The 26,513-nt window shown below is 31.6% G+C and overlaps 3 protein-coding genes across 3 annotated transcripts; 2 read left to right on the forward strand and 1 right to left on the reverse strand.

Moving 5' to 3' along the window:
* Positions 1-12,258: 12,258 nt before the first annotated feature.
* On the forward strand, positions 12,259-17,079 carry LOC139881806 (F-box/LRR-repeat protein 3). The gene is made up of 7 exons (XM_071866214.1): positions 12,259-12,930; positions 13,946-14,071; positions 14,174-14,278; positions 14,991-15,384; positions 15,487-15,616; positions 15,717-16,011; positions 16,439-17,079. Exons 1-7 carry the CDS (start codon positions 12,259-12,261, stop codon positions 16,739-16,741), a joined length of 2,025 nt encoding a protein of 674 aa, XP_071722315.1. The 3' UTR covers positions 16,742-17,079.
* Positions 17,080-19,065: 1,986 nt separating this feature from the next.
* LOC139881814 (probable WRKY transcription factor 26) lies at positions 19,066-21,493 on the forward strand. Its single transcript, XM_071866225.1, has 5 exons — positions 19,066-19,439; positions 19,534-19,659; positions 19,963-20,456; positions 20,544-20,705; positions 21,002-21,493. Exons 1-5 carry the CDS (start codon positions 19,155-19,157, stop codon positions 21,426-21,428), a joined length of 1,494 nt encoding a protein of 497 aa, XP_071722326.1. The 5' UTR covers positions 19,066-19,154; the 3' UTR covers positions 21,429-21,493.
* A 401-nt stretch (positions 21,494-21,894) lies between these two features.
* LOC139881826 (CASP-like protein 4B1) lies at positions 21,895-26,168 on the reverse strand. Its single transcript, XM_071866234.1, has 3 exons — positions 25,900-26,168; positions 25,680-25,815; positions 21,895-22,185 (listed from the first exon to the last, which is right to left on the reverse strand). The coding sequence occupies exons 1-3, from the start codon at positions 26,139-26,141 to the stop codon at positions 21,994-21,996; spliced, it is 570 nt and encodes a 189-aa protein (XP_071722335.1). The 5' UTR covers positions 26,142-26,168; the 3' UTR covers positions 21,895-21,993.
* Between the last annotated feature and the right edge of the window lie 345 nt (positions 26,169-26,513).

Genomic DNA, 26,513 nt, shown 5'->3' on the forward strand with positions numbered 1-26,513 from the left:
TCCACTTTGTTATGATCGAGATGTAGTTAAAAGGATGGGAATTGGTTAATACCTCATGACATCTCCTTATCAGTGATACTGCTTTGTATATGCATACCACTGTTGTGTCGCGTGATATATTCCAAAAACTATCTAAATTAGGGGCGAAATGGAGCGCGTTTAGCCTGCTTTGTAACTGGATCTGTCAGTATCGTGGGCTGAGCTCGGTCCTGCTTGTGTCTTCATCAAGTCTGCTTCTCGCTTGGTTTTAGTTTCTTGGATAGTTAAGCAACATGCTTCGGGTTTAAATATTTTTGCATTTATATTCGAGTTTTATTTACATGTTTAGCTTAGCTTATGCTCAGACGATTGTACTTGTATAATTTTCTTAACTTATGCTCAGGCAAAATCTTACTTGCCTTTCAAAAAAAAAAAAAAATTTCTTGATTAATGAGATGTTACTTTTCTGCTGTTAATAAAAAATGTGTTGTATTTTAACTGAAATTTAGATATGACCTTCCCCGCGTAGAAATTTTGTGGTTTGTACTACTCTTACATTTCAATTCTACCTTGGAAGATACTCCGTAGCTATTATACTTGATATATGTAAAGAATCATCATAGCTTTTTACGTCATACGTTATAAAATACGAAATTATTATAATATTCAGTAGTACTTTAGTTTATTAGATACAGATTCACTATAACAACATTGTAGATAAAAAACATACTGATGATACTGATTATTGACACTTAATACAGTTATCCTAATTAAATAAAGAGTCATTATAAATATGTTGAAAAAGTTATTGTTAAATTAATAGCAGATTCAACTCTTTATTCTAAGTACAGTCACTCATTATAGCATCCGAGTACATTTTATTAGTATTAAAGATAAAATCATTCCATCACATTTCCTTTTGTGCTTTAATTTCCCTAATTTTGAATTATTAGTATTTAATATTAATTATTATTTGAAATTTGCTAATAAAATAATAGTTCATTTACATAAATATGTATGTTAAATGTAAAAAGTGCTTGATAATTTAGTTGGTAAAATTATAAAAATATACAGTGTAATTGAGATACCAAATAATTTTAAATGAAAAGGAAGTCATGGAGTAATTGAGATAGCAAATAAAGATGAGTGCAATTGGTTAAAACATAAGAGCTCTCGGTGTCCATGGGAAAATCGACCGTCAACCCCAAATCGACGCCGGGATCGACGGTCGGTCGACCCCGGCACGGCGTCGATCCCGCCGTCGATTTCCAACCTCCACAAACCGACGCTGGTGGCAACGGCTAGTTTTGGGGTTTTTTTTTTTTTTTTTTTTTTTTCCTTTTTTACACTATGAATTCAAATTCCACTTCTGATTTGGTTGAACATTTGTGGGATCTTCGTGACGACCTATGAATTTTATTACGTATTAGTTTATTTTATGAATTTTAATAAATGTAATGGTTTATTTTATGAATTTTAGTTAATGTAATAGTTTATTTTATGAATTTTAATCAATTATTTTGTTTTTATATTAAATTAGTTAAATACAATATTTAAAATTCAATTTAAAAAAATAAAAAATAAAAAATGGACACTGAAATCGACACTGTGGTCACCTCCACCTTACACACTGTCAGTCAATTTCAGTGTCAAAAATGAACACTGAAATTGACACTGAAAAATTGACACGGACACCTTGTGCTCTAAGGTTAAAGAGGAGTGACCTCCCCCACCGAAACAGACTCTTTATTTTGTCCCCCTTGCATTCCGTTCTTATCAGGGTAAGGCTGGTACTTGCTACCCCACACATAAGTACGGCCACCCCCGGTAATTAATATACACGCTAGCTAAATACCAAATATATATATATATATATATATATATATATATATATATATATATATATATATATATATATATATATAATAGTTTTATGAGCCCGTGCGTTGCACGACATTTGTTAAATAAATACAACAACAAAATTCAATCACACACTTGCGATGTATGGGGGAGGTGAGATGTAGACAATCTTTCTTCTACCCTAGTGTAGAAAAGAAGTCGTTTCTCTTTACCACGAGTCGAGAAAAATTCTCCACCCACAGGAAGAGAAATTCATCCCTCTCTCTACTCCAGGGCAGAGAGATTGCTTCTGTGAGAACCTCCGGCCTAAACATAAATAAATAATAGAAAAATAAATATATAAATAAAAAAATAAAAGAAAAAAAAATTAAAAGAAGGACGTTAAAAATAAAAATAAAAATAAAAATGAAACGTCATGGGAATGGTAAAAAATCAAATTTTCATGGATTTTAAAGTCTTTCTGAAATTCAACTTAGGCTCTAAGCGGCAGTCAAGTCCACTAAATCAACCCTTGCTGTTGCCTCAATAAATAGAGCCAAAATTTGTGAAATTAATAGTTGATAATATTAATATTGATACTTATAAAATGTATAATACAATTACAATAAAAAATCATTTATTAGTGATGATATTTCTATTGAAAACAATAGTGTTGATTACTAACGCATAGATTATGAGCCCGTTCGTTAGAATTACTTTAACTTCAATTGACATATAATCGATAAAACACCAAACATGAGCTCTTAACAAGTTGTTTTAATAAATCTTTTATGTACATATTTAATTGTATATGTTTTTAATACAAACCAATTCCGTTATGTCAAAATTTCAAACGAAACAATATCTATAAAGATTATCAAATAATCATTTTAACTTCAATTAACAATATGAGCCAGTGCGTTTATATAATATTATACAAATATTATATTAATGTAATTTTTCTAATTTATGCGGGAACTGTAAATAAATTTTATATTATAGAAAATATCATTCATAAATAATATTATAATTATAATATTAATAAAGAAATATCTATTTTATAATTTTTATTACAATAAAAAACATTGTAAATGATTTTCAGTATATGATCATATATATTTATAATATTATCGATCAATATTTATATTAAATCAATGTATCGTCTAAAATAATTAATAAGATAATATAATATATACTATTAATATATATTATATTATATGGTAATTGAATATACGGAGTAATATTTTAGGTAATGCAATCTGTATAATAAAATAAATTAGGAAATATAATAATTCGATTATATATGAAAATAAGTTATAGACTAACATGTGGCATGAATAAAGGAGGAGTTGATACGTGGCATGAATTAATCAGGAGTTGACACGTAGGATTATTATCACGCGCTTTATATAATGTGTGTGTGTATATATATAGATACTAAGGTTTTTTAACCCGTACATTGAATAGGTGTATAAAAATTAGTGCAAAAAATGTAATTTGTAGTTCCTATTTTTTTTTTTTTTTTGTAAATCATATTGGTTTGTAAATAGTGATACTAAAAAAAATATGAAAAGTATAAGAATTATTTAAGAACCCATGGTGTTGACAAATTTAAAAATTATGTGTTGCACGGTGGGTAAAATAATCGTGAAAAATTAATTGATTTTTTCAAACAATTATTCTTTTGAGTTTATGAGCCAGTAGTGTTGATAAATTTTAAAAGTTCTTTTAAGTTTACGAGACCGTGGTGTTGATAAATTTTAAAAGTAATTTTGGATGGTGTTATTAACTTAATGTCTACAATTTTTTCCTCACCATTAATATCTTTTTAATTATATATAAATTATATATTACGTAATATTTAAAGAAAATATGAGTACATTGAAAACTTGTCATGGAACGTAACGTTTGTAAAGTCGAATTTATATTATTTTTAAAATTATTGTATACAATTATCTTTTGAATAAAAGTGTAACTCGGTAGCTTAATTTTAAAAAAAGTTGTTAGTTATTTCAGCAAAATAATGGTACTTGGGGAGTCGTCATGTATAATTAATATTATAATAGTTATATATGCGTGTTCATAAATATTTTAAGGACTTAAACTGTAAATTCAAATCATTTCCATATTTATTGCGAAAAAATGCTCTGTTGGTAGTGCATCGAAGCTCCGTGTCGAATACAATTTATTGCATTTAGTTCGTAAAAAATTTTCAAGTTGAATGGTGATGGCGGTAGAACCTAACTCTCGGCTAAAAAAGATAGATAAATCCGTTTAAAAAAATTTGGTGGGTTTTGTTTGGTGGGTTTTATTTGTTGGGTTTATATTAAATAGTGAATTTACCTTTTATACCCATGAAGTTATCTTTTATAGTCCTGATAAATTACAATTAGTACTCAATTGTGAGGGAGTAAATTCAACTATAAAAAATTTCATATATATATAGCCAGGTTCAAACGAGAACTATAAAAAATGCGAGAACTTCTTAATTTCATAGTTTTATATATTTAAATGCAACAAATTACATGCAAATGTAAATTAATGTTCATATCATTAACAAACATATGTTAATTACCTACAAATTACATGTTAAATTGTTAATTATATAAAATGATTAAATGTTAAACAAACAAATATGCACATGTGAAAGAAAAATTATATATTTGATTATATAGGTAAATTATATGTTTTTTTAATCTATTTTTTATGTGCATTCTTACGTTCCATCAACATTTATGGTGATTCACTCTACTCACATATGAATATGTTTGTAAATTAAAAGTTCCTGCACTTCTCATTATTTTTGTAGTTCTCGTTTGAACTTTTGACTATATATATGCATACAGACACACACACACACACACACACACACACACACACACACACATATATATATATATATATATATATATATATATATATATATATATATATATATATATATATATAAATAATTCAAATTAACCACAAAATGACACGTTAGTAAGTACTTTTTTGATTTATCTATATGTATAAATATATACATATATATATATATATAATGATAATAACTATCATTATTATTAATTAATAATAATAATAACGTATGTATGATTGTTGTATCTCCACTTAATTATTTGATAAATTCACTCATACTTGTGCATTGACAATTGTACTCAAAAACAATTGTTGTACAAAACAAAATTGGATATATCAAATATTTGAGTGAATTTATTATCACCCTTTACATACTCCATATCCTACATGTGACCAAGATTGAGCATGAGATGTGTTCAAAACATGTGTAAAATATGTGATTGAACATGACTTAAAATTTTAAAATGGTTTGAATCTTGAGAATCATGTATAATAATTTATTTATTTATATATTTTTTATAAAACTATTATCAAACAATTTAATCATAAAAATTCGTTTATCAAATAATTTAAATTAAAATTCTTCTATCAACCAAATTAATAATATTATCTTTTTATATAAGTATTTAAGAATTTTACATTATAAGAGCTCATTTTTTATGCTTCTAACATGAATTCTAAAATAATAAGATGATCATGAGATTATGTACCGTTATTGTTATTGCTGATGATATAATAATAAACCATCTCAATATAAAGTTTAGTGTTGGAGTTTTGAAATTTCATAAGAAGTTCTAGGTTCAAACTCTAATAGCAACATATATTGTCAGGGGTATTTTAGAGAGTGTACGAGTTTGAGTAATTGCACAGAGCCCGAAAATTTAAAATGAACCAAAATTTTGAAAAGTTCAAAATTTTGAAAGGTCCGTATATTATCCTATCAATGATGGAGGGAAATAATACGTCAATTCTAAAATAGTTTTACGCAATACAAAGAAAAGTTGGAGGCCAACGCAAAGATTATGAAGACACAAAAGATATGTACAAATTCCGTTAATTGAAGATACATTAAGTCTTAACTCATGTACACGCCCTCAACTGTCATTTAATACTTTAATTAAAAGTCCTAACGATTGACATTAAAAACTATTATGATATATATGAGAGTATGATTAGAAAGAGTTTTAACAACTTTGCTTTCAAAAATATTAGGAGCGTTTTCTTATTCAAAGAATAGTTTATGTATAATGAGATAACAATTATTCGAGAATAAAACATTTTAATGTGTTTACTTTGAAACTTTTTTTTTTTGTTTGTTAATTACTTTTAATAATATTAAATTTTTACGTGTATTGAAAAGTTAAATTTTATAGGGGCCATTTTATATTTGAAACATGATCTTCAAATTTAATGAGACGACCTTGTATTTTGTGATCTCATATTAAAGTCTGAAACGATGAGGTGATAACACGTTTAAGCCTTACATCTTCACGAATAGTTTAAACAGATAAACTTTATCTATTTTTTAATGGTCGTTTCGACATCGAATGCTCTCATTTGTCACACGTACACACGCTAGGAGGAAACTCCTCACACACCTTCACGCAAAGCGTACCCGATGTGCTTTAGGTTAACTGCATTCCACTCATCAAAAGTGAAGTCTGAATGCACAACCTTGGAGAAAAACCCCTCCCCGGGATTCGAACCCCCGCCTATTTTTCAACGACGTGAACCCGGAATCAACACATAGCTTATACCACTCAGGCAGAACCTTGATGATAAACTTTATCTATTTATACACTATAGAATACCTATTTGTAATAATAATAATAATAAGTAATACCTTAAATATTGATAAGCATTACAAATTACAAAGTATAATACAACAATAATAATAACAAAATTCAATTTTACATAAATGAGGTACGAGGGATGTAAGATGTAAACAATTCTGTCCATATCCCAAAAGACTAAAGAGAAGTCATTTATCTACCCAGAGTGAAACACGCCAATAGTAGAGAAAATCTTCCCTCTCAATGTTCTATGGATACAGGGATTACTTCCGAATGGACCTTCGGCTAATGAGTAGGTTAAAAAATAATACTATTTGAAACTAAAATAAGATAATCACGAAAGATAAAATTATATATATATATATATGTGTGTGTGTGTGTGTGTGTGTGTGTGTGTGTGTGTGTGTAGAGTCAAAAGTTCAAACGAGAACCACACAAAAAACGAGAACTGCTTTTTTGGCCTAGCGCCCCCTGTCCTTCTCCTTAGTTTCAAAACTAGCAGAATCGCAGGACATCAAAAGTGGGAAGTTTCTTGTTGGTTTTTCATCCTCACTCTCGAATAGGTGAACTTGGTTCGTTCAATTCTTAGGGAGAAGAATTGCGCGAATGTTTATTTACAGAGATTTTCACATATGATTATGTTTAAATCACTCATAATTGTTGATAGAGAGTAAAAATGAACATAAAATAGTTTGAAAAAATATATATTTTACCTATATAATTAAATATATAGTTTTTCGTTCATATGTGCATATTTGTTTGTGTAACATGTGAACATTTCATTCCTACTTTTTGGCCGGAGGTCCACTCGGAAGCAATCTCTTTATCCGTCGAATAAAGAGAGAGATGACTTTCTCTACTGTTCTGGGTGGAGAAATGACTTGTTTTTATTCTCGGGTAAGGGAAAGATTGTCTACATCTCACCTCCCCCATACACCACTCAGGTGGTATTGGGCTTTGTTGTTGTTGTTGAGAACAAATCATATACTTAACAATTTAACATGTAATTAGTGGTAGTAATGAACGTATGTTTGTTAATAATATGAGTATTAATTAACATTTGCATTTAATTTGTTGCATTTAAATGCATAAAAACTATGAAATAAAAAAGTTCTCGCAATTCTCGCCCTTTTTGATGGCGAGAACTGCGAGAACTTTTTAATTTCATAGTTATTATGCATTTAAATAAATGCAACAAATTACAAGCAAATGTTAATTAATGTTTATATTATTAACAAACATATGTTCTTTACCACAATTTACATGTTAAAATGTTAATTATAATAAATGTTTACATGTTCACGAACAAAAATGCACATGTGAACGAGAAACTATATATTTGATAATATAAGTAAAAATATAAGTTTTTTCAAACTATTTTATGTTTTTTTTTACTCTCCATCAACATTTATGGGTGATTAAGACTAATCACATATAAAAATCTTTATAAATTAAAAGTTCTCGCAGTTCTCGTAATTTTTATAAATCGTTTAAACTTTGCTATTTAATTGATAAACTCTCATGTCTATGTTAATTTTTCATTTCCCCCTGTCCTTGTTGGATGCTTTTCTTTCAGTTAGCACCTTGTATTTGGTAGTAGTATTATTCCAAGGCTAACACCCACCCAACTTATCAACAGAATCCATATTTATATTATATTTTTAATTCTTATTTCATTGCTCTTCTCGTGAAGTCTTCGGTGTTCGAAACTTATTGTATGCCTACAGTTTCGTATTCAGTCCCTTATCTTTTCTATTTTAACAATTTTACCACTTAAGCTGTTAAGCATATTCTTAAAACTAAAAAAAATGTATTGCTAAAATATACATCCTTGATACTCAGCATGCTATCTTACATCAACAATACACTTGCACGTTTTTTGTACTAACTCGGTTATCCCTAGGGACGATTGGTCGAATTATTTATATTTTGTACAATTAAGTGTTGATAATAAATAATTTAAAATTTTTATTAGTTAACCTCAAACAAAGGCTGAAGTCAGTTCAAATTTTATATGTTGCTACTCTTAGAAAAAAAATTATTTAAAAAACAAATCATGTATTGCAGTAATTAATTTACATTTAATTTGAGTTAAATCTATTTATCGCAACAATTTTGTAAGTTACATATTTTTATCTTGTTTAGAACAACTATCACACACACTCTTATTATTCACTTTGCACTCTAACTCACAATCTAAATGTTGATGCATTTGCTTAATACCGCTAGGCCAGAAAGCTTATGGTTGCATATTAATTAAATGATGAAGATTAAAAATTTGTTCATATACAAGCCCTTCAAATCTTTGTATGTAAATATTGATTAATACTCCTTATTTTTTTTTTTTTTTTTTTTGAAAGGCAATGTTAGTGGTTAGAGTTAATTCACGAAAATCCCCCCCCCCCCCCGAGACTCGAACCCTTGGTCTCCTCGAACACCATGTTAACATGGTGACCAATGAGGCAAAGCCCCATTGGCGATTAATACTCCTTATTATTCATTTATAAATGTTTGTTACTATATTTGTAATTAATTATCATTAAATACAGGAGTACATATGATGCCATTAGATTCTATATAATTAATTGAAAATAATATAAAGTTTGATACAATAAGAGTGAAATATCGTATCGTGATTCGAAGAATCGAAGATAGGATGAATTATTAAAACGAAAATAAACTAACACTTTTTATGGAATAATAGATATGAAGTATGAAACAAGGAGGACCAAAAAAGAGAAGTTAAGAAAGAATAGGGTCGGAAGTGACATACAATAATAGAGGAAACACATATGTGTCAAATAGTCAAAGTGTTCGTACCATCCGGAAATTAAAAAGGCGTACCTCCCTCACATAGTCGCTCCACCGAATGGAACTTGTCTACGTTTCGATAGCGACTTTTTGGTGTTTCCCAAAATAACCCCGTCAACTAATGCTGTCGCTTTCTGTCCTTGCGCGTACGGCACTTTCAACTATTGTAAAATGACGTTCCTACCCTTCGTTCAAGTTTTTCAATTTCCTACCTGTCAATTCTAAATTTCTAATGCGGAGCAGTGAAACATGAAATGACCCGTAAAATTACGGGGTTGTCTAAACGAAACAATTTAATAACATGTTTTAGTATTAAGTTAATGTAAATTCTAAAGTCATTTATTTTAATGATCCGTTCGACTAAAAAACTTGTCGTTGTTTTTACAAATATATACAAACATATATTTTCGCATACGTATGTAACCAGTGGCGGATCCAGGATTTTATTTCACTGGGGGCAAAAAAAAAATTTAAAACCGTGGCAATTTTTTAAGGCAAAATTTGAAGGTTTTGGAGGCAAAATTTGAAGAATATTAGACAAAATTTGAAGGTTTTGGGGCAAAATATGTAAGTTTGAGGGCAAAAAAAAATTTCCACCGGGGGCAAAGTCGAAATATCCAAAAATTTTACACTAAAAATTTCAAATTCACCCGCCCCCCTCCTAACATACTAGATCCGCCTATGTATGTAACGTAATTAATCTTCTAAAGAGAAAACATATTTGAATATAAATAACATAATAATTATAATAATAATTTTTATAATAAAAATAAATAATAATAGTTTGTTTAAAGTTGAGTATTTATATTTTTAATAATAATAGTTATTAGTAATAATAAATGTTTTTTGAAAATTTTTTAAAAAATTAAAATATAATTATTATATAAAGGTTGTACAATATACTTTAAAATTTATAAATGTGAAAGATTAGTATTTTCTTTTATAACAAATTTTGTATTATTTTTTAAAATTAAATTAATATAAATTAATGACATCATCAAAGATGTTTTAAAAATTTTCTTTTTTATTTTGAATATTTTTATACTTAGAAAATGTTTATTTATGACATCATCATTTTAGAGATTTAATAGATATTATTATAGATTAATTTTATTATTATTATTTCGTACAGTTTTTTTTATTCATTTTAAATCATTTACATTAATTAAGATATTACATAACTACATCATCCTAGTTATTATCTTAAAATATAAATATAATTAATACGGGTGTAATGAAATAATACTAGTACTTAACAATTTATAGATTTTATTAAAGGCATATCATTGATATTTATAGATTTTATTCTTATTAATTTCCCTTTATTCAAAATTTATTTTTGAAATTAATATGTCAAGCTTGAACATATATGTATGCGCCGATAAGAAGTAATTCAAGTAGATAGGTAAATAAGATATCAACGCGATGATTTATAGTGGTTGTGAAAATGTTAATAAATCTTTCTTAATCCACTTTTTTATATATTCTATTAAAAATTTTCTGCACCAAAAATTCTTCTAAACTCGATGGAGAGCCATTTTACACACCAAGTAAATCACCACTAAGACATATTATACATTGTAATCTCTAATAAGATTGATTACAGCTAGCAATCAACTAAGATTAGTTCTTTCACAGTTGAAGGGTATGATTAGTATCTTATATTAGGAGTACTACATTTCCTACACAGTGAACTTAGTAGACTATTACAAGTAGTTCACATATATTTGAAAAGTAAACTTCTGTAAATAATTACAGTATTGCTAGAATCTATCTTGATGAATGATCGCTTTAAACACTAGTTGTAAGCTTGATCAATTTGGTAAATTTATTTGAGTTGTAGTACATATAAAAAGTAGTCTTTGAAAGTTGCAAAGTTGATAAGTATATGTATAGCTCATGTATAGATTTGAATATCAAAAGTATTTATTATTTATGTGGATTTTTGTGTAGTTAAATAAAAATATAATTTATTTTTAATGATAATTATGAGATTTTGTTGGATTATTATGATTTTAATCTTTATCTACATCTACATCAATTTTTAAATGTGACCAACAACAATAATATGTACGGAGTAATTAATAGGAGTATGTAAAACTAACTATATTTTAACACTTATTACAATTACAATTTTATACAACAACAACAACAACAAAATCCAATACCACATGAGTGGTGTATGGAAGAGGTGAGATCCTATCTGAGAAATAAAGACAAGTCATTTCTCCACCCTGAGTGAAACACTCTCGAGAGTAGAGAAAGTCATCTCTCTCTTTATTCGACGGATAAATAGATTGCTTTCGAGAGGACCTCCGGCCTTTAAGTAGGAAAAAGTTCTTTTTAAATAAATTAAAAATACAGAATAAAAATAATAATAGACGCCATGAAAATGGTAGAATCAAAATTTTTATGGGTTTTAAATCATGCCTAGAATTTAATTTAGGCTCTAAAAGTCAGTGAAGTCGCCAATAAATCGACGATTGTTATCGACGATTGTTGTCGCCAATAAATCCTGCCTACAATTACAATTTTATGTACTCTCTATTTTAGTATGTTTATCATTTTCATTTTACTAATTAATACGGAGTATATTTTCTTTATCCTGACAGTACTAGAGAAAGAGGAAAAAACAGAATATTACACATTAATAAACCTACACTAATACACCAAACAGTCCAAAATCGAAGACATGTAAAGCCATCGGTAACACGTGGTTCCTCAAAGAAAAGAATTGTGACAAGGGCAAAATTGTCTTCATAAGCACCTAAATCACCCTATCGATTTTATCAAAAGGTATGCAAAAAGGGCAATATAGTAATTCAACCAATGCCTCCATTCTTTCTTCATCTTCAACCTTTACTCAGTTATCAACTGCCACAATAACCAAACCAGCCTTTATTTCCTGTTAAACCGTTACTCACATTATAAAAACCCAATCTCATCTCTTCATTGTTTATTTTTTTTATTCAAACAAAAAATGAAGAAACAAAAAACTTGTATCCCAACACAAACCCAGATCAACCCTTTTGACTATTTATCTGAAGAAATCATTTTTACAATCTTGGATTACTTAAGACCATACCCATTTGATCGAAAATCATTTTCTTTAGTTTCAAAATCATTTTATTTGATTGAATCTCATCATAGAAAAACATTAAAACCCTTTCCTCGTACAACCAATGATCATAATCTTGATCAATTAAGAAAGCTTTTAAAAAGATACCCATTTGTAACCCATATGGATCTTACTTTATGTCCAAAAGTTACTGATGATTATTTATCATTTATATCTAATTCTTGTGGTAAAAATTTGAACTTTATTGATCTTTCTAGGTCAAGGTTCTTTACCCATGTGGGATTATCAAGTTTGGTATCAAATTGTGTTAATTTGACTGAAATTAATCTGTCAAATGGTGTGCATTTGAATGATACGGCAGCTGCAGCCGTTGCGAATTGCGCGAGTTTGGAGAGGTTGTGTTTGAGTAGATGTAAGGGTTTAAGTGATATTGGAATTGGGTGTATTGCAGTTGGATGTTTGAAATTAAAGGTTTTGAATTTGAAATGGTGTTTGGGTATTAGTGATTTAGGTGTGGCTTTGATTGGTGTTAAGTGTAAGCAGATTAGAAGCCTGGATCTTTCTCACTTGCTGGTATACTAATAGTTGCCTTATATTTCTGTTTTCTATTTTTAGTAATTATATACTATCATTAATTGATTTTTGATCTTATTTGGTTATCACTTGTTTGATGTCTTTGTTATCTTATTATGTTGAGCACTTTTGCCTAGTACTATTTTGAAGTTATACTCATATTTTCTTTCTGTTTTAACCTAGCTTGTTTTAACTTCAAAAATCAATGATAACTGTTTCATTTGTCAATGATATACTCCCTTTATGGAACTAATAATTTAACTATGTTGCAGTTTAAAAATCGAAGTAATTTATATTAAACTTGAAATATTACAGTTAAGTTTCGAAGTGTTGTTTGGAAGTCAATTTTTGAGAGTGTTAGCTGCTCCATTTGTGGGGAAGCCAGGAGTTATGAGCGTTTATACACCTTTAAGATACTTGTTATAGTTTTAATTAAAAAATGTGTTAATTATGGTGATTTTATTTAAGTTAAAATATCAAGACAAGCGATTGTAACGACTTATTTGTAAAATGTTTCTACTGTTTATGCTTATTCAGTCGTATGTTTGTCGGTCATATCGTTATCGATATTTGTTTGTTTATAAAATGGCTATTGAAGAGTTTAAAAATATATATATATATATATATATATATATATATATATATATATATATATATATATATATATATATATATATATATATGAAAAAAGTGGATTCACATATGGGGGATGATTCTCACACACTGTTTTTTGATCCTCACACACCCTTTTACCCTATTATTAGGGAGGAGTTCAAGTAAATTGGTGTGTGAGGATCAAAAAACAGTGTGTGAGAATCATCCCCTTTCACATATGGTGGAAGAAGAAAAAGAAAATTCGTGAGTTGGGTCCCACATTCGTGACGGAAGAACATATGTGGGACCCGCGATTAGAAAATCAGAAAATTTTCGTATTGTAAGATATGATATTTGGTTCTTTAATACAGTATTGGATTAAATTCTAATTCTTCTTCTTGTTTGCGATAATCTTTTGCAGATCACAGACAAATGTTTGCCTTCACTTTTGAATTTGAAATATCTTGAGGATTTGGTATTAGAAGGATGTTGTGGGATCAATGATGATAGCCTTGCATCCCTAAAACAAGGGTGGAAGTCACTTAAGGTATATTTTTTCGTTCTTGAAGCCATCGTAAAGTTACTTTCTATTTCGAAACGTTTCAAAGAAACTAAATGTCTAAGTGGTTGTTGTTTATGCTTTTGACAGACGTTGAATATGTCATGTTGCGAGAATGTTACTCATGTGGGAGTTTCTTCACTAACAAGCAGCACAAGTTGTCTTCAGAACCTTAACTTAGCATACGGGCCACTTGTAAGTCACATAATAATTAGCTATTTTGTTGTTGTATTCACACTGATCGAGTAATTATGTTCCATGAATAAAAAAGTTTTGATCTTTGATTTTTAATTCCAAAGAACGATTTAACGAGGAGGTCAAATTGGCAATTGTTTTCCTATAATTTTTGTTCATCGTGTGAAGTGACTTGTAAAGAAGAAACAGAAGCAACCAATAAATAAACTTTTCAAGAAGTAATATTCTTAGAATTTTTAAGTTGTATAACTTCACTTTAAAATGCTGCATCATTAGTTAATTAGGTACTTCATCCCTAAACAAAGCAAGAGTTTGTTGTTGTAATAAATCGATTATGTCAATTCTCGTCCACATAATTTTTATTAGACTATAATTGTGGGCTTGGGTCCGTTAGGTTTTTAGAGTGTTTTTTTTTTTTTTTTATGTTAGTATCAGATGTATAATAGAGTTGATGGGTCGGTACAGAGACGGCGGCACATGGCGGCCGCCGCTCTGATACCATGTTGAACAATGAAATCCAAATATTATTCATACAATATTAATAGACTACATAGAAATCCTAAAAGCCTAACTTAACCCTAATGGAGCTCACAATCAGACTTTGAGCAAACCTTAAACTTATAGTTTAATAATTCTTTTTTCCCCCTTTTGTTTGTGTTACAGTAAGCCATTTTTGACAATTTCACTAATATAAATACATGAAATGATTCAGGTAACTCTTGCTGTTTCTGAAAGTTTACAAAAGCTTTCACAAATTCAAAAAATCCGGTTAGATGGTTGCCAGGTTACATGTTCGGGACTCAAGGGGATTGCAAACTCGTGTGTATCGCTTAAAGAGTTGAGCCTAAGTAAGTGTTTAGGCGTAACAGATGACGGGCTTTCATCTATTGTCATGAAACACACTGATTTGCAAAAGTTAGACATCACATGTTGTAGAAAAATAACTCAAACTTCGATTGCTCACATTACAAAATCGTGTGGGTCCCTCGTTTCTCTCAAGATGGAGTCGTGTACCCTTGTTCCTTCCGAAGCTTTTGTTTTGATAGGGCAATATTGTCATTTTCTTCAAGAGCTTGATATTACTGATAATGATGTTGATGACAAAGGTATGATCATTTTCCCCAAAAATGTTATTTATTTATTTTATTTTTTAAAATGATTACAACATAGGACAAGAAATTGTTAATGGAGCATGCATGTTTGTGCAGGTCTAAAGTCAATTTCAAGATGCTCTGAACTCTCTATCTTGAAGCTTGGAATATGTCTGAATGTAACAGATGAAGGGCTTATTGTTATTGGAAATGGATGCCCGAAACTTATCGAGCTTGATTTATACAGGTTAGCAATAAAAACATTTACTTTTGATATTCTCACAATAAAAACATGTACTTTTATGCTTTGTCTATGGTTTGTGATCATGTTTATGTTGTTTTTTCAGATCAACTGGAATAACAGATAAGTGCATTTCAGCAATTGCTCATGGTTGCAGTAAACTTGAAGTTATCAATGTTTCTTACTGTGAGGATATCACCGATAGCTCGTTGATCTCGTTGTCAAATTGTTTAAAGTTGAACACTCTTGAAAGCCGAGGGTGTCCTCTTATTACATCTTTAGGAATAAAAGCGATTGCCGTTAGATGCAAACAACTCACAAAGCTAGACATTAAAAAATGTCTTAATGTGGATGACTCGGGCATGATTCCACTCGCTCAATTTTCGCAAAACCTTAGACAGGTAAACAGTTACCCAACCGTTGTGTTTCAAGAATTGCGTATTTTGACAGTAACATTTTTGACCATCAAGGGCGTCTTAGAGCGTCTTAGAGGGCGCAAGATAGGCAATCGAAATTTTGAGAGGGCCCAAAAAAAATTAAAAAAACCCTTTTTTATATACATGGTCAAAGTAGCAAAAAGAACTTACAGCGAGAGATCTCGGAAACAATGATAACTTGTTTTGCTATATATAATGATAACTTTTTAATAGTATTATCTTTTTATATGTACTGAATAATATTCAACATTTATAAGTGCTCATTTTTATATCTCGAACTGAACTTATAAATTAATGAGACGCCCTATTGACATTTTACCCAACCCTTGTGTTTCTAATGAATTATTGCATATTTGGTTTAAGTACTTATCTTTTTTGGTGTTTATTACAGATAAATTTGTCTTATACTTGTGTGACGGATGTTGGGTTGCTATACCTGGCTAGCCTCGGGTGTTTGCAGAGTATGACGATTCTTCACATGGACGGTTTAAGCCCAAGTGGACTTGCGGCTGCATTGTTGGGATGTGGAGGCTTATCTAAAGTAAAGCTTCAATCTTTGTTTAGAACATTGCTGCCCAGATTAGTTCTTGAGCACTTAGAAGCTCGTGGTTGCGTTTTTCATTGGCGAGATAAAGTTTTTCAGGCTGAATTGGATCCAAAATGTTGGAAATTACAAGCAGAGGACATTGAATAGGTGTAATTTTGATTGTGTGTTGTGTCTCATCTTCATTCAGTACTTTAAAAAAGTGTCTTGAAAAAATCTTGAAGGTGTGTAAGGTGTATATGTTCTAAGTTTTTTATAGTGTAACACATGGTGAAGTATTAGTTAGTGTGTAGCACCATTTTAGAATAAAGTAGGGGGCTTGGATCAACCATAAGAGGTATCAGGTATGCATAAAAGCATATGATGCCTTAAGGGTTCCTAATTCTAGAATCTGTTTTTTGTCATGTACGTGTATAATGCATGCTAAACAATTATGGTTTCTTCTCCATGTTGACGACACAATACACTGTACAAATCTGACAAATGTTTATTGTATTTTATCAGTTGTGTTGTATAATGTGCATTATTCCAATTTTTTTCTTTGCTATAAGATTGGATGTAACTAAGCTGGTCAAATAACACCTGTGTATCAGATAAAATAAGCTAAGATTCGAAGAGAAAAGGGTTATCGACAATATATCTGGAATTGTAACAAGCATAACTTTACAGTTTGGGAAACTATGCACCGTTGACGAAATCATTGCTTCACTGGGTTGATTAGGGTTAGGATAGCACTTTCATTAGGAGCAAAACCAAACTTATGGATGCAGTGTAGCTCTATCAACTAATTTCTTGAATAAATAAACAATGGTCAACATCTGTTCATAGTAAGTACATTCACATCTGTTTCAGTACAATTCTCTGGGTTGATGATGATAGCACTTTCAGTAAGAGCAAAACCGACATTATAGTTAAAACTAGCATATTAGTTTGATGATGAAAGCTTGAAGATGAACTCCATGTACTCCTTGGCCATTTTTTTAAACGGCGGTCAGGAGTCGCTGATGGGAAACGGAACGCGATGTCGAAATCTATTCACCCGATCATTTCCTGGGACAAACATTACAGTCCTACCGCCCCTCAGAAGGAAACCCCCACGGCGGATCTATACGGGCATTGCGTGTGGTAAAAACCTCTCGGGTGTGAGGCTCGAACGCAAGACGTCCGCAACCTCCGAGGCCCATGAAATGGGCGGGTAACCTCAAGGGAAATATTTTGCAGCTCATGGGGATCGAACCCCTGACCTCCCTTATGGGAATTCAGGTGATTACCAATACACCAACACCTTGAGGCTATTGAGCCATTTTGTAGAGTCATCAACTGCGTACTCTGCATTCTTCGACACCTCTGGAGGCATATAATTGCTTTTCGGCTTCTTCTTCTGGACGTATAAGCAATGTTCCAATGCATTGTATGCATTCACTTTCCTGTTATAGTGTTGATCCTCAATTGTGAGTTTATTGCTCGAAAAAAATGGTCAGAAAGTGTGTTTCACCAAAATTTGGACACAAATTAATATACAATCAAGTGATATATAATAATAACTATTTAGTGAGTTATTTATTCCTTGACGAAGGCTATAAAACGAGCTAAGGTGTGTCTAAACTTATTAATGATGAATGAGATATCATATCTCAAAGTTGCTTGTTTGGTGCATACATTTATGGGTCTCGTTCCCACTTCCCATATTGCCAAAGAGCTAAATTTTGAGTTGTACATAAGGTTTTGACTTCAAACCATGTTAGGATCTAGTGTGTCATGTGTTTAACTCCCACACATACGCGGGTGTTAATTAATCATGTTTAAAGGAATTGTGTCGATGTCAAACACAAGTCTCAATTCAAAAAGGTTTATGGTTTGATCGTGTTAATATGTTTACTTGTTTCAGTTTTGTATACATATTTTCTACATGGGAAATACTAAAATTACAAAGATCTTATAAATAATGAGGTGGTATGAGTCATAGCACCATAGCTAACAAGACGTTCAGTTTTAAAGGTGAATAAAATTATTCCTTTCATTTAATACTAACTATAGCATTCAGTCATTGACTCATTTCATATTTGTACTATCTTCTGTATTTGTTTGATGAACACTATAAACAAAGGAATCCAATATTCCTTACAACATGAAGTAAATTAGCAATCATAGCTAAGTTGAAAGTGTGTGAAATTCCATTTTATTTTGCTTTTTCATACTAAACACTTCTCAGTCTACACAACTCAGGATTCATTTGTACCAATCTTAAATAACCAAGCTCCATAAACACAAAACTCAAAATAGATAAGGGGTTATTTCTTCCATTTTACTCATTCTACTTTAGCCGCCATGTCTAAGTCAAACCCACAAGCTTTGACCAAAATATTTTCCACGGTCAAACTTCAAAATTTTCCTTCTTTACCTTCCCAGAACTTGACACCAAACCATCTCATATACTCCATCAGTTTTCAAATTCCATAAAAGACAATACAAATAATCATATCAATCAACTCAAACATCAAACAAACTTTGATTATTCAAACAATATCAAACAGAATCTCAATATTTTATACTCAAAATTCTCATGGCTTCTTCTGGTGGCAGCTTGAATAGTTCAACTACAACTTCACAGTATCATCCATCATTTTCTTTTTCAACATCTTTTAGTGATCTTATTGCTTCTAATAATAATAGTGAAGATACAAATACAAGTTGGGGCTTCTTTAATGGCAACAATGGTGCAACTGGTGGTATTGAAAGTCCAAAACTACCAGCAACACCATTTTCACCATCTTCTTTACTTACTACACCAACTGGTTTGAACCAAAATCAGTTCTTGGACTCACCTTTCTTCCCATTCAATTCTAGTGTAATTTTTTTGACCTTTTTATATAAAGTTTTGATTTTTATTGATGGGTTTTGGATTTTTAGTTGATGGGTGTTTTTTGTTTTCTTTGGTGCAGATTGTTCCATCTCCAACTACTGGAAACTTTCCTGGTTTGGATTATAAAGATGAAGAAAGAAAGTATACTAATTTCTCATTTCAACCACAAACAAGGCCTGTTTCTTCTATCTCTACTAACAAGATGGTATGCTACCTTCTCTGTTTTTAATTTTTATCTCCATAAAGATGTTTTCATTCACTTACCTACTCATATTTAATAAGTTACCATCTTGATTTCTATTTCTTTTGAAATAATCATTGTATTTGGGTTACTTGTTAACTTAAGATCAAGATTTCAAGATATTATTAATATACTTCCTTATAAGATATATATGTATGCACATAAACAGTTATGTTAGATAGTAGACAATTTTGCTACTGAATTGTGATTGACATGATATGAAGAAAGCCCAATTGTGACTAAATGTGATCTTATTATATGAAACAGGTAGAACAAGTGAAAAGTCAACCACAAGAATGGAGTTTGACTAAACAAGATGATTTCATGTCAGAAATCAATAAACCAAAATCAGATTCATTACAAGTTGTTCAAACTCAATATATGTCAGATCAATCTCAAGCTACTAGAGATCAAACAAAGTTAGAAGATGGTTACAATTGGAGAAAATATGGTCAAAAGCAAGTCAAAGGTAGCGAAAACCCTCGAAGTTATTACAAATGTACGTTCCCTAACTGCCCAACAAAGAAGAAAGTGGAAAGAAACTTAGAAGGACAAATAACACAGATTGTTTACAAAGGAAATCATACTCATGACAAGCCTCAAAATCCCAAAAAATCATCTTCGAACAATTACATCGAAGCCCCAATCGAGAACAATCATTTTGATTCTTCTGCTTCATTTGGAGAGGATGATTTTGAGCAAGCATCGTCGATGAGTAAATCGGGTGATGACCATGATAACGAGCCCGAAGCAAAAAGATGGTAAGAGTGATTAGAATTCAAGTGTGAGTATGATTGCGTAGATGCGAATAATCGCGCTTTTTGCTAACTTTTAAATGGCTGTTTTAGGAAAGGAGAAACTGAGAGCGAAGCTATTTCGGGTCCCGGTAACAGAACAGTTCGTGAACCGAGAATTGTGGTTCAAACGACAAGTGATATTGATATTCTTGATGATGGTTATAGATGGAGGAAATATGGACAAAAAGTAGTTAAAGGCAACCCAAATCCAAGGTACAACATTTACAAAAAACTTTCATAAAAAAGTTGTTTCATATATAAAAACATGTTATACTTACTACTGTTATATGAAAAATCTGTGTTTTTTTTTATTTTTTTTGGCAAAAATAATGAATACTATAAAAACTAGGAAACCTTCATCGAATAATGCAGGAACCTAAAACCCATACAAACAAAACAGAACGATAAGGCTCGAAAGCAGTAAACAAACACTAGAAAATGCGTTAATGATCAATCAAATTATTGTATTAGTTAGTTGTCTAACATGGAGTCTTTATTACTATTTACAGGAGTTACTACAAGTGCACATTCGTAGGGTGCCCTGTAAGAAAACACGTTGAACGAGCATCACATGATTTACGAGCTGTGATCACAACCTACGAAGGGAAACACAACCATGACGTGCCTGCACCCCGGGGTAGTGGGAGTTACGCCATTAATCGACCACCAACAACCAACAATAGTAACACAAATAACAATTATGGACTCATGGCTATTAGGCCATCAGCAAATTACTCAAGTAAAATTCAAAACACGGCGGGGTTGACCAATAACGGTAGTCAACCTCCATACACTCTGCAAATGCTGCAGAAATCTGGAAACTATGCGGTATCTGATAATTCTTACATGAGTCAAAACCGTGAAAAGGACGAGTCATTATCGAGTGCGAAGGCAGAACCTGAAGATGATTTGTTTTATGGCTCCTTTTTAAGTTAGATTAAGATCAAGAATCAAGAAAAGATAAAGTAAGAAGTAATCAAAAATCAATCACTTTGGGCACTAATTTAAAGGGGGCTTTTTAGTAGGAAATTTTAGGTGTTTGCAAAGGGGGTGGGGTGACTTTAAAATGTTGTATCATAGATAGTAGTATAGTACAATGTAACCTTTTGGTAATTCTTTTGTAATATGAAATAAAACTTTGTTCTTTGAAGTTAGATGTGTCATAAAAAAGATGAGTGCTATTAAACTTTTTTGACTAGTAGGAAATTTAGTTCTTGTTTGTACAATATCAAAGTTTGCAACTTTATACAATATTATTGTTTACAACAGCTTGTGATAGTATTTGTAGTTATGTACATTGTTTTTTCACAATACAGAAGTGCAAAAGTTAAAACAATAATGTTATAACACATTATAAATTGCATAACCAAAATGGTTCAATGTGTATGATTTACATGTGAGAGGTGACCTATGCTATATACAAATTGAATGGTTCAAAGATCTGGAAAAGAATGTGCTTTAAATTAGAAAACAAAGACACACAAAATGAGGTTCAATTCGATTAAAACGAGCTTTGTTTGACTAGTTTGTACCCAGATAACATAGCTGACAACCCAAGAATAAAAAACGCTAAAAACTCCATACTAATGCATGCAGCTGTAGCGTCTGTAAAGGTGTTATCGGCTCCTTCTCTGATTCTGTTTGTCATTGGCACCGCGGATGATGCTGCTGATATCAACAAGTATGCTGTAATCTGCAAGATGCATTTAAACCATAACTGGTTATTAAAACTACCAAAGCTAAACAATGGTGTATTGTCACAAAGGTTGAGAATAAAATGCTACATAGAATAAAAGAAGGTACCAGTTGTAAATATAGTTTGAAATAGAAGTACTGCAAGTAGCACAATGTTAAACTACAACTAAATGGACAAACACGATAGATGTAGAGGTTAGGTTATAAAAAGTTAGTAATAGTTCATTTGTAAGAACAATTTATCACGTCGTTTAGTGTGTCACAATCATTAGAAGCTTCCAACGAAGCTTTGACAGCAATAAACTTTCGAATACCCAACTGTCCCCCTAAATATAATATTGAACCAAAAAATTTTTTATAGTTTATATAAAATGGCAAAGAATGGGTCAATTAGATCATTCTTAAGCAAAAAGTTACTAGTAGTATTTATTTGAAGCAATATCAATTTTATAATACAAACTTCTAAGAAAAGTGATGATATAAAAAATTACTACGTATTTGTAAAAAGCAACATATAATCATCGCGCTTCTAGCCGAGTGATATCCTCATTTTTTGTGTTTGGGGCTAAGGTTGAGGTCATGAATTCGAGTGTCGCTCACTCTCTTAATTAATCTGCTTGAAATATGGAGCTCCAGATTGACCCTGAGGGGGGTTTTATCTCGGATCCATTCAGGATTGAAACCCCGTCAGCCTGCCCTCAGGATGGTTTAAGAATCAGGTTCATGCAATGCGATTCGGGTTTCCTCCCGAAAGTGTGTGCGTGCGTGGTAAATAATCGCGAAGCTGCTTGAAATATGAAGCTCCAGATTGAATCTGAGGGGGTTTTTATCCCGGATTCATTCAGGTTTGAAACCCGGTCCGCCTGCCCCTTGGGATGGTTTAAGGATCATGTTCCAACAATGCGATTCGGGTTTCCTCCCGAAAGTGCGTGCGTGTGTGCGTGACAAATGATCGCGAAGATGGTTAAGTCCCCTCTTTGTGATGCCGGCAACTTGTCTTTCAATTAAAAAGAAAAACAACATAAATTCTATCATTTAATGTTGGTGATTTTAGTGTCATCCAACGTACATTTTAGTTAGTTGCGATTTACTTGAATGCAGGTGTTAGCTAGCTATACTTACCAACGGGTTCGGAGAGTGTGGAGTACACGCCCGTAAGAGTTGGCTACTAACTGTCGCGTAAAATGCGGGGGTCAAGGGGGGCTGCGCCCCCTTGCGGGGTCCAAGGGGCAGCGCCCCTGGCGGGGTCCAAGGGGTAGCGCCCCTGGCTGGGGTCCCGCTCCCAGGTGAGCGGGCAGGGGTCGAGGGGGCAGCGCCCCTCGCGGGGCTCGGGGCAGCGCTCCGAAACCTCAACAGAAATTGCACTATTCGTTAACTAGAAAAGTTGCGTTCGAATAAGTGTCAGCGAACAGGTATGCCTTTTGGTATAACCGATTTTCCCGCCAAAACTGAAGGGTTACACCCTTTCGGTTTAACTGTTTTCCTATAAACAGTTTATGAACGTCTTTGTTCATTCATTCTGCATTCATAAAAACCAACAGAAACACACACATATTCTCTAACAATTTGATCAGTGATTTCGTTGCCCAAAACACTGATTGCGTTCTTGTTTGATCCCTGTAAAGATTTCGTGCAACCGTGGCAATCGTTGGGTCGAAATACTTTATAGAGATAGTGATTACACGATTCAAGAACGAATCCGGCAGTCAATTCATACCCGATTTCTAACATTTAATCTGTAATTAATTTCTAAACTTGATAATCTTCATGATTCTTATATAACTAAATAAATCCACATGGATGTCGAAGGTTTGTATTATAATGATAGGCACACAGTGGCGGAAATAGACACTTTTTTCACTGGGGGCGAAATTTTTTTAAAAGCGTAGCAAATTTTTTTTTTTTTTTTTGACAAAATACGAAGGTTTTTAGGCAAAATTTGAAGTTTTTTTGCAAAATTTGAAGGTTTTTGTGCAAAATTTGAAGGCTTTTGAACAAACATTGAAGTATTTGGGGCAAAATCTTGAGACTTTGGGGACAAAATATGAAGACCTTTAGCCAAACAAAATTTCACTGGGTTCGAAACGAAAAAATCTAAATTTTTTTCACTAAAAAAAAATTTCACTGGCGTCGGGTGACCCCATTTGCTCCATGTCATTTCCACCCCTGTAGGCACATGATTAGTACTTTGTTGGTCTTGCAAGATGGACCATTTGATAGTTGATTTTTGAGTTTGTAAAACAAACAGTCATTTTCCGAATATACCAGCTTATCATCATGTCTAATTAGACTATTTTACCTGCTTTATGGAGAATGGTAACAATAACCTTATTTGGTTGGTTTTATTTGATTTTGTTTTAGAATTTAACAGCTTAAAACCGAATAAATAACACTCCTAAAGTCTATCATATCTAACTGGTATAAATATACATATTAATATTATCTAGTTGTGGAGCACTCGCTTCGCGTCGGGGGCTCCGTTTTGAATGCGAGTTTAAAAAAAAGTCTTGATCTATTTTGTAAAAAAAAAAAATTTCGACATCTAACATTGAAGGGTTGTCCCTTTTGTGAAAGTTGCTTCTTTTAGCGTTCGTTTTTTTTTTTTTTTAAATTTAGGTGATCTATTTTGTAAAAAAGAATGTTTTTCGACATCTTTTGGTTGCCTTGAAGGGTTATTCTTTTTATGAAAGTTGCCTCTTTTATCGTTGAGGAAGTAAAGAAGGAAAAAAAAATGTTAGTTGATTTTTTTGTAAAAAAGAATTTTTTTCGACATCTTTTGGTAACATTGAAGGGTTGGTTCTTTTACGAAAGTTGCTTCTTTTATCGTTGGAGACAAAAAAAAATGAAATGACGAAAATACCCCTGATTACTATTGGTGAATAATGCTACATTGTTTTGTCTATTAAATATATAGATAATATTAATATTAAAACTAAATAAAAGGAGTCTGTAAAAAATGTAATATCCGAGTACTTTGAGATTTATTCAACCGGATGAAATATCAAATAAACAAAATTTATAATAATTAATATAAAATCACTATTATAACAGGTGACTGATGCAAAAGGTGAAAGATTTTAAGCATCTAGAAAGCCTTAGAATATTATCCGTTTATTTCAGTATTTATTATAGAACTTATTTAGCTGCTTTCATTTCAAACACGTTTAATGCAAATGCTCTGTAATTGGAAAAATCACAATAAACACGTAACCACTAAAGTAAAGTGTATACATACACCCTGGCAACCATATCAATATCAATTATCAATGGAGTATTAAAAAAGGGACTTTATACAATGCTTGCATGGTTTTCGAGGAGACCCGGGTTCGAGTCTCACCAGGGAGTTTTCCCCACCTGCCCGTTTGGATGGTGGCGGTTTCCTCCTGGAAAGTGCGATGCGATGCGATCTAACCACTAACCGTGCGATGAAAACTAACATGCATTTCAAAAAAAAAAAAAAAAAAAAAAAAAAAAAAGGGACTTTATACAAACCTGATCACCAAAGAAATCAATCAACGCCAAATTCCGTCCAGAAATTATCGCTTTTCCGGTTGACATTTCATGAATCTGTCTCCATGACTGCAATCCAGTATACAACGTAGATAATATCGCAATCGCTAAAGCATACCTATAAACACAAATAATCAAATTCATAATTCAATCAATGAATGAAATAAAAATATAAAAATTATTTGTATAAATAAAATTGAACCTGTATTCTTCGTATTCATCGAAATTTCTACCACGGCCATGTTTATTACTAGCCATAATGATAAATGCAAGTACGGAGAACAAAAAACCGAAAGCTCGTAAAGCGAGTGATATTCGTTTGAATGAGTCTTCATGTCTCCAACGTCGAAGGATTCCGGTGACGCCGTATCCAGGTGGCGGAGGGAGAGGCGATTGTGATTGGTCCACGTGTTCTGGTGGTGCTGTAGGTGGTGGTGATGACATGGAATTATATCAGGATCAAGTTGTTTTTTTTATTTTTATGAGAGTGTGTGTATAGTGGTCGATAGGTTTTTTGTGATTAGTGATTTGTATGAACGGATGGATGGAGTTCTGATGAAATTAATGGAATTTGGAGATGGTTACAATTATGAGAATGGAAATTTGCTGTTTCTGACAACTCATTAAACCTTATTATTCATATTGATTTTTTTCCTTTTAAATTATATTTAGTACACATACACATGTTACAAATGGGCTAGTTGACAAATGAAGGGATCATGGTTGACAAACGATAGATAAATGGTCTAGTTGACATATGTTAAAAGAAATACGAATTCTGTAAAGCTTAACGAGTGTCCTAAAGCACATGATAAG

Source organism: Rutidosis leptorrhynchoides, chromosome 1 (genome assembly GCF_046630445.1).
Source record: "Rutidosis leptorrhynchoides isolate AG116_Rl617_1_P2 chromosome 1, CSIRO_AGI_Rlap_v1, whole genome shotgun sequence".
NCBI classification, from domain to species: Eukaryota; Viridiplantae; Streptophyta; class Magnoliopsida; order Asterales; family Asteraceae; genus Rutidosis; species Rutidosis leptorrhynchoides.

Coding starts and splice junctions, on each gene's coding strand:
- LOC139881806 (XM_071866214.1), top strand. CDS start 12,259: ATGAAGAAACAAAAAACTTGTATCCCAACACAAACCCAGATCAACCCT. Junction 12,931..13,945: donor TGGATCTTTCTCACTTGCTG/GTATACTAATAG, acceptor AATCTTTTGCAG/ATCACAGACAAATGTTTGCC. Junction 14,279..14,990: donor ACTTAGCATACGGGCCACTT/GTAAGTCACATA, acceptor GAAATGATTCAG/GTAACTCTTGCTGTTTCTGA.
- LOC139881814 (XM_071866225.1), top strand. CDS start 19,155: ATGGCTTCTTCTGGTGGCAGCTTGAATAGTTCAACTACAACTTCACAG. Junction 19,660..19,962: donor CTATCTCTACTAACAAGATG/GTATGCTACCTT, acceptor TATATGAAACAG/GTAGAACAAGTGAAAAGTCA. Junction 20,457..20,543: donor GAGCCCGAAGCAAAAAGATG/GTAAGAGTGATT, acceptor TGGCTGTTTTAG/GAAAGGAGAAACTGAGAGCG.
- LOC139881826 (XM_071866234.1), bottom strand. CDS start 26,141: ATGTCATCACCACCACCTACAGCACCACCAGAACACGTGGACCAATCA. Junction 25,816..25,899: donor GATGAATACGAAGAATACAG/GTTCAATTTTAT, acceptor TTGTGTTTATAG/GTATGCTTTAGCGATTGCGA. Junction 22,186..25,679: donor TTGATTTCTTTGGTGATCAG/GTTTGTATAAAG, acceptor TGCATCTTGCAG/ATTACAGCATACTTGTTGAT.